Source organism: Apaloderma vittatum, unplaced genomic scaffold (assembly GCF_000703405.1).
Source record: "Apaloderma vittatum isolate BGI_N311 unplaced genomic scaffold, ASM70340v1 scaffold30096, whole genome shotgun sequence".
Classification (NCBI taxonomy): domain Eukaryota; kingdom Metazoa; phylum Chordata; class Aves; order Trogoniformes; family Trogonidae; genus Apaloderma; species Apaloderma vittatum.
The window spans coordinates 2,116-10,876 of record NW_009720561.1 but is presented as its reverse complement, the minus strand read 5'-3'; the positions used below and the strand labels follow the sequence as shown (position 1 = coordinate 10,876).

The following is an 8,761-nucleotide window of genomic DNA, read 5'->3' as shown; positions in this document are numbered from 1 at the left end:
CTACACTTTGCCTCTTCTCTGTTTCTTTATCTAATCAGGTTGGTACTGATTTATTTTGTGTGCTCTTACTTTCTCATATGCTTTTCTATAGTCTGGTATTCCTTCTTTCTCCGAGATGGAAAGATGGTTAGAATTTTGTGTGGCTGGCTTGTAAAACAAAAACTGGCAAGAACTGTGGAAAAAAGAAGTGGTATATTAGGCAATCGTACTGCATATAACTAAGTATTTTAAGTGAAGTTAAGCTCAGAGCATAATGATTAATGTTGAGGGCCCTATGTATAAATACTTATCAGTGTGCTTAAAGTCAGACCTCAGTGATTAACATTGAGGGCCTTGTGTAATTTGTCATATTTGTCATATTTATTGTATTTTTTGCATGTTAAAGCAATGCAGAATTACGCTGAAAAGGGAGAATGGTTGGAAACTTGCATTGATAGTAGATAAACTGTTGGTAGTTTTATGGCATAATTTTTTTTGGTAAAAAATGCTATTGTTTCAGAAGAAAAAAAATCTTAATTTAGATAATTAGTCAAACTTTTTCTGCAGAAATTAATGCTACTTTATGGGTAAAAAATATCGAGTGCTTGCTCAGTGTGAAACTACATGTTCATTTTGCCTTTGCAGATAAAATGATGGAAAGTGCTAATCTTTGGTGGAGCAGCTTATCTCTCAGACTGGTGTCTGTCTGCTTGCTGTGTGCATCAGTTGGAAAGCAATGTCAGATCCGGAATGAAATGGCTGACTGCAGTCACCTTAAGCTGACTCAAATTCCTTCTGATCTCCCGAACAATATAACGGGTTTGGACATTTCTCATAATCAGCTAAGAAAGCTAGGTCCTGCAAATCTGACCAAGTATAGCCAGTTGGTTTACTTGAACGCAGGTTACAACAGCATCTCTAAACTGCAACCAGAATTGTGCCAAAATGTGCCCCTGCTGCAGATTCTGAAGTTAGAACATAATGAATTGCATAAGCTCCCTGATAGAGCCTTTGCTTCCTGCACCAACCTGACTGAGCTCAATTTAGGATACAACAGAATATATATACAAAGTATACAAAATGATCCTTTCAAAATCCTCGAGGTAAGCTTTAGAAATGCACCTTTTTATGTAAATGAAGGTATAAATGGGCAATTTACTGTGTTTTCTAGTGTGTATACAGAACAGCTGCCTGTTTGCATCTGATAATATCCAGCACATAATCTTCATTGTTTTTCTGAAGAAAAGACCTAGTGGCTTCTTGTGTTAGAACACAATGGAATCTTAGCCATCCTTAAGAATCAGTGCTCTCCATCTCCTTTTCCCTATTGCATCCCATTGAGACATCTCTCTTTACAGGGTGTGTGCTGAGTGAATAGCAGCAGCAGATTACATATAGGGTAAAGTGGACGGTGTAGAATCTGAGTTGCCTGGAGTCAAAAAACGGTAACTAGCTTAAACTCTCACGGTTGAGATGTAATTACTCAGACTGTGAAAGTCAGTGCTTAAGGCTGTGATGACTGAGATGGCAGGAAGGTGATTGCCTGCCAGTTGAGGGGATTGGCAGCAGCGAGATCATCCAGGATGTGGCGGTGTGTGAAGAGCCTCATGCAAGGGGAGAGAGTGACTGAGCATCAGGGAGGATGGACTCACGAGGAGGAAGAGGATTGCCTCTTGTTAGGGGGACACCATTCAGCATGAAGGAGAGACTGTGAGGAACCCTCTTTCTCGGGGAATAGCTGCCAAGGACCATGAGTAATGGCGAGATAGACCAAACCCCCCACTCCTTGCCCCGTCATGCACTGATGTGAGGGAGGAGAGTGTATTTAAGATTGGGTTGTATTTATTGATGTGTTTCTCTCACTATCCTGCTCTGTAAATGGTGGCGGTAAATTAAATCTCTGTTTTCTCCCCAAGACCTTCTGGTTCTTTACCTGTCATCTTAAGTGGTAGATTATTACCTTCCTTGTGCTTAATCTCAACCCTTGAGCCTTCTTTGGCTGAGTTTTCTCCCTCCACATCCTTGTGGAGATGAGGGTGGGGGGAGGAGTGAGCTGGAGACTATGTGGTTCTTTGTTCCTGGCCCAGGCAGTCAGCTTGAACCATGACAAGAATATAAATTTTTTAAAAAATATACTTTTCTGCTTGCATCTTCTCCACAGAACTTGCGTATTTTGGACCTATCTCATAACGTTTTGAAGTCAGCCAATTTAGGATTGCAGCAACAGTTGAAGAACCTTCGTGAGCTCATGTTGAATAGCAATCAAATCACTGAGTTAAAAAAGGAAGACTTCAGTTTTCTTAGCAACACCTCATTGAACAGTCTCGATCTGTCATCAAATCCACTGAAAGAGGTAGGAAGCATTTCAAGAGAAATTCAACAGGTGTAAGTATAAAATGGAACTATCCAGATTTATCCATTATGACTGTATGGTATTTACATTCCATTTTTGTTCCACTGAGGTCCAACATAAAACCATTTTATTGTATGCAGCATTATGCATGGTCTATGGGAGTGATACCTGTAATTCTTTTTCTCCTGCTAAAATCAGCAAGAGCTGGTTCCATGCAGATCAGAGGTCTCAAGCAAGAGCTAGATAAAGTATCTCCATGAAGTCTTACCAGGTATTTTCTGTGCAGGATTGTTTTTTTGGTGATGGTGATGGTGAACAGCTGATATACTTTCTAAGGCAGGAAAAAGTGCAATATTATGCAAGGCTAGTTATACAATTTAAGTTTCACTTCCTAGTTATCAAAGAGAATGTTCACTTGTGCATGTAGGTTACCCCAGAGATAATAACCATTGTGGAAAAGTATACTCACTCCTTTAAAAAAAACCCAGGTGGGTGTTTTCTCTGCCACTACCTCTCTGACCCCCTTCTCAGTGTTACAGTATGATTCTTTGAAGAGGGATGGTAAGTGTTGCAGTTACAAACAGCTGACCCTCAGCATACAAATACTGAATTTGCTTGGGCTTTTCCCCAGTTGATTGATCTGTAAAACAAAATGTGCATTGGAACGACAAGAATATTTTAAAGCAGCCTAAGCTTGTACCACTGCTAAGAGGCAATCACTCTGTCTTCTCTCTCTTGGCTGCTTTGGCCCTTCCTCATTCTAGTACGAGCTTTAATGAGGCTACGCACTGGATTACTGGGGAAACTACAGATTTTTTGGCTTGATTAGCTTGTTGTCAGGCTGGTTCACCATATGAATGCATTTATGGCCATATTGGCAAAAGGGTACAACGTGTGGATAAGTAGATGGGACTGCTCCATTCTTGTGATTTGTAATGTGGAAACAAGCGTGTAGTGTCACATTTCAAGAGTGTAGCTTCTGCTCAGAGAAACAGGGTTTCTTGGCTGTCTGAAGGCCTAAACAACTTTTTTTTACAGTGTATCTGGTGTTGAACTAGTAAATTGGTATCCCTAGCAATCAAAGAAAGCTGAAAAAAGAGATTATCTCAATTTCTAAGATACTTTTAGTATCTTAGAGTTTTAGTAGTTGCATACACAAGTGTAATTAACTTGCTAAGCAACTTTCTATCTCTAAAAGAGTGCTACTCAGAATTAGGATAATCATGTTGCAAATTTTAGAACTCTTATCACAAGAAGTATAAACCCCAAGTCTGCACTTGGCTGTGGAAAAATCTGAGTGTACGAGTTTTATTTTGCTAAAAATCTCATTTGAAAACCTTTCCAAATTTTGTCTTTATGGTCAACTTTCTTCCACAATCCCCTTGTTCAGGTCAAAACTATTTTCTTTTTCTTTTTCCTTCAGTTTCATGTAGGATGTTTACATGCAATTGGAAATCTGTTTGGCCTCATATTGAACAATGTAGAACTTGGTGAAAACAGCACAAAAAAACTGTGTAGAGAATTATCAAACACAGCAATTCAGAACCTCTCACTGAGCCATGTGAAGCTTTCATACATTGGCAAGTCAACTTTCCAGGGACTGCAAGAAACAAATCTTACAGTTTTAAACCTTTCCCAAAATTCTTTATCTGTGGTAGAAGATGACTCATTTCAGTGGCTTTCAAGTTTACAACACTTAAACATGGAGTATAATAACATTCATCTATCTTCACGTTTATTTTATGGATTATCCAGCCTTAAACATCTGAGTCTGATAAATTCACTTACTGGGAAAATTGAAGATTTTTCCTTTCGTTGGTTATACCAGCTGGAGTCGCTTATAATGGATAATAACAATTTTCCAGGAATTACTGTTAATATGTTCACAGGTCTGAGCAACCTGAAATACCTGAGTCTCTGTAACTGCAACATAAACTTACAAAAAATAACTAATAAAACATTTTCATCACTTGCTAATTCAAGTTTGCAAGTTCTCAACCTCACAAAAACAAGAATCTCTACAATGGAAAATGGAGCATTTTCCTTCTTGAGACACCTGAAAATTCTCGATCTTGGTCTCAATGAAATTAGCCAAGAGCTCACAGGTTATGAGTTTAAAGGACTCAATAATATACAAGATATTTATCTTTCATATAATAAAAACGTGACTTTGCGAAGTGAATCATTCATTTTTGTCCCAAGCCTTAGAAAACTGATGCTGAGGAAGGTAGGTTGCAGTAATCTGGCAATTTCTCCTTCACCTTTTCATCCTCTACAAAATCTGATTGTACTCGACATCAGCAATAACAACATAGCAAACATAAAAGAAGACTTGTTTGATGGACTTCATAAACTTGACATTCTGGATTTGCAGCACAATAATTTAGCCCGACTTTGGAAACATGCAAATCCAGGTGGCCCTGTTCTTTTTTTAAAAGACCTTCCCAATTTACGTATTCTTAATTTAAAATCAAATGGACTTGATGAGATTCCAGTTCAGGTTTTCAAAAGTTTGGTTCAGTTAAAACACTTGGATTTAGGATCAAACAATTTGAATTTGCTTCCATCACCTCTGTTTGCTGACCAAGCCTCTCTGAATTCATTGAACCTTCAGAAAAATCTGATAACCACAGTTGAAGAAAAAGTGTTTGGCCCAGCTTTCAAGAGCTTGAGAGTGCTAGAGATGGATTCCAATCCATTTGATTGTACCTGTGAAAGCATTGCTTGGTTTGCTGATTGGCTTAATGTGACCCAAGCATACGTACCTGGATTGCAGACCCAGTACATTTGCAACACCCCACCTAAATATCACGGTAGTCTAGTGCTGTATTTTGATAGCTCAGCCTGCAAAGACAGTGCTCCGTTTAAACTTCTGTTTGTGATCACTACCACTACTGTGATGCTGCTCATTTTTGTTCTTCTTACCATCCATTTTGAAGGGTGGAGAATAGCCTTCTACTGGAATATTGTAGTAAATCGAATGCTAGGGTTTAAAGAACTTGACAGACAACAGGAAGAGTTTGATTATGATGCCTACATTATTCATGCAAGAAAGGACAAGGATTGGGTGTTTAAGAATTTCATCTCTCTGGAAAAAAATAACCAGTTTGAAATCAGGTTTTGTTTAGAAGAACGGGACTTTGAAGCCGGCATATCTGAATTTGAAGCCACAATTAACAGTATAAAAATGAGCAAGAAGATTATTTTTGTTGTGACTGAACACCTCTTACAGGATCCCTGGTGCAAAAAGTGAGTAGGCTATAAAATTTTATAGATAAGTGGGAAAATGTCTTAATGAACTTTTAACAAGATGTATTTTTTTCTGTGTGCATCAATAAAAAATACCATTTTATAAAAAATACCATGCAAATTCTACTTAATATATATATTTAATGTATTGTAACTTCAGGATAATTCCTAAGTCAATAAAGTTAACTGCTCCAGATGTACCTTAGTGAAATTTTTAATCTCTCTATCAATATAATTTTTTTTTTCCAAAAAGTCAGGCTGTTACCCATGCAGATTGCTTTCCTTAAAGTTATGTGAAGAAGAGCAATAATGGGTGAGATTACTAGCCTCTAAAGATACTTTTTATTTATGTTTAAATGAGTCTTGATTTTTTTTATGTAGTGATCTTGAAATGAAAGGGACTTCGACAAACAAGGCTATATCAAGACAAGGTTATACCTTCAGAGGATGATTTTTTTTTTCTTTAGTTAGAAGATAACTAAATTAAGATAAGTAGTGACAATTTTACATCATAGAACATATACTAAGACCCCTGTTTGAATCCAGTGAAATTTTCAGTGTGCTATTATTTGAGCTGTTAAAAAAGCTATTTGTCATTTTTCCCTCCACATGAAAGAAAAGATGTATTTATTTTCTTACTTTTGCTTCAGATTTAAGGTGTACCATGCTCTTCAACAAGCTATTGAACAAAGTCGGGACTCCATCATCTTGATCTTTCTTCATGATATCCAAGATTACAAGTTGTATCATGCACTTCACCTGAGAAGAGGAATGTTCAGATCTCGCTGCATCTTGAACTGGCCAGCCCAGAAAGAACGAGTCAGTGCATTTCATCAGCAATTAGTGATGGCACTTAAATCTAATAGTAAAGCACACTGAATTTTGAAAGTACAGACTTTAAATATCAAGGCATTGTATGGCACATTTTCTATTATTGGAAAACTAACAAGCCTACAGGAAGGCCTGAAAGAGTTTTTCATGCTCAAAAGATAAGTAAGAGCCACTATAATTTAAATTTACTTGCCCATATTCATGTTTTTGATGATATTTTAATTCACCTGCACTGAAGAGACATTTTAAAATGGATAGTCACATCAGTCTGATAGTTATATCAGTCTGTGTATCAAAAACGTGGTACAAAAGCAGTGAGAATGACTGGTGTTCTAGGAAAAATGTCTGTCTGATGTAGTGCAGAAAGGACATAGACACTCTAAAGGGATATTCAAAAGAGAACTCAATAATGATAATAAATTCTGTGTAGAAGGTAGAATGGACACTACTACTTGCTTTCATAATACAAGGGGAAATGCAATGACATTAAAATTTGAAAGCTTTCCAGCATAGGAAATAACATGAAAAATTATTTCTGTAGTCAAAACCAAGAACCACAGTGGAGTTCCAAGCAAATTTAAAAAAAATCTTTGTTTTAAGAAAAAGCCAATGAAAGAAAATGGATCCTGTGAGTGGCCTTTTCAGAACATGCAGTGAAGGATTGATTATGCCTTCTAGGTGGGGCTAGTACTGGTGACTACGAAAACCAGATTTTCAGACTCATGAGTCAACTGATTTAAGCAATGTAGTATGATTTAAAACAAACAAAATAATTACTCTTCCCTACTGAAATTCAGAGAGCTGGCAGAAGGACATTTATACTGAGAGATGTCACCATAATTAATTCTTTGAATGTGCATAGAACTATGTGCAGGCCTTTAAATAGAACTTGAAATCAATGAAAAACATGGCCAAAGCACAGCTGGTGTAGCTCTGTATGAAGTGAGAAAAGGCATAGATATTTCTGTGGCATAACCAGAAGACAACTTTGACAGGGGGTGGTGCTATTACAATTTCATCACCAAACACTTGTTATTGGTGAAAAAATAACTCCCCAAAAGACATAGTTTTAAACTAGATCAGAAATATTCCTTTGACTGCAGGTACAGGTAGAGTGGGAGAAAAACTTCAAAAGTAGATTAATTTCAAATTTCTAGTTTCCTTTTCCTTTATGACTCTCTATAGTTTTGCCTTTTATAGCTAAAAAGAAAACTGTAAAGAAACCACATAGAATTCTGTAGTTTAATTTCTTATATATTAATCTAGTTTGGACTTTATGTTCTTATGTCTTTTCCAGCCTTAATGCTCTATGATTAAGGTTCAAACATACAGGCTGATATCTTGATCTGTTAGAGTTGAAAGACAGCTGAGAACCAGCAAAGTGTGGTATAATGATTTTGACTGGTTGCAATTTTATGAAGTGTTTGAGCACAATGTATTGTAAATAAGAAACTAAACAGACACTTGTATGTTTTTGTTAATATTTAATTGCTGTTCCAAGGACCTTATAAAACTTTGTCAATTTTTTATAGGTGTGTGATCCTTCAATAGCTCAGGAATATTTCTTTAATTGCTTTTTTCCCCCTAGCATCTTCCTTATCGATTTCAATGCCACTATTACTCCAAGAATGCTGTTTTACTGCTTTAGAAAACAGCTTTCAGATAGTTCAATTCTTAACATTTTAAGCAGCTTTTCTCATAATTTGTTATATGCAGAGATGAAAATGTTGGTTTTTAATAGTTTTACATGTCCCATGATGATAAAAATAATGTAAATGAGAAAAATAATAGATTTAGCATACACCAGAAGAACGAAGGAGGTGTAGACTGCCTTAGCTTGCTCAAGAAGTCCTGAACAAAAACAAAAAAGGCTTTGTTTACAGCTGAAGTGATAAATGATGTTTCCCTAATTACAGTAATAGGATTATCCCCATTGTGATGCTTTCATCTCATCTTTCTGACCTTTCAGGTGAAGTGACAAATTCTTTCTTCATGCTTAGGCCATGAAAGCTGAGGAGGCAAGTCGGTAAGGATGGTGGCCAGCTATGCACCATGTACTCCTTTCTTCTCTTATTTAAAGACTAACATGTGAAAGGGTACTCAGGTTTGCTAAATCTGTAATGACACACAGTAGCAGGATTTCTCATTCCACATCAATACAAATTGTTTAGAAAATGCTAATGGTTCATATGGGTATTAAAAATGAGATAACGATGCAGAGAACGCATGGAGAAATGCTGCAGTGAAATGTGATACAAGAGGACGGACTAGATGATTGAATGGTCTTTTCTGGCCCTTAAGCCCTGACGAATGGCAGCCTGTCTAAAATCTATAGAGGTTTTCCTTATT

General features: G+C 36.8%; 1 protein-coding gene across 1 annotated transcript; it reads left to right on the top strand.

The window, feature by feature from the left end:
* The first annotated feature begins 629 nt into the window (after positions 1 to 629).
* On the top strand, positions 630 to 6,532 carry TLR3 (toll-like receptor 3). The gene is made up of 4 exons (XM_009871058.1): positions 630 to 1,082; positions 2,141 to 2,332; positions 3,756 to 5,581; positions 6,232 to 6,532. Exons 1-4 carry the CDS (start codon positions 630 to 632, stop codon positions 6,458 to 6,460), a joined length of 2,700 nt encoding a protein of 899 aa, XP_009869360.1. The 3' UTR covers positions 6,461 to 6,532.
* The last annotated feature ends 2,229 nt before the right edge of the window (positions 6,533 to 8,761 follow it).

What these genes read in the sequence shown, in the direction of transcription:
- TLR3 (XM_009871058.1), top strand. Translation starts at nt 630, where the DNA reads ATGATGGAAAGTGCTAATCTTTGGTGGAGCAGCTTATCTCTCAGACTG. An exon ending in ATCCTTTCAAAATCCTCGAG is followed by an intron (nt 1,083 to 2,140) that starts GTAAGCTTTAGA and finishes TCTTCTCCACAG; the next exon opens with AACTTGCGTATTTTGGACCT. An exon ending in CATCAAATCCACTGAAAGAG is followed by an intron (nt 2,333 to 3,755) that starts GTAGGAAGCATT and finishes TTTTTCCTTCAG; the next exon opens with TTTCATGTAGGATGTTTACA.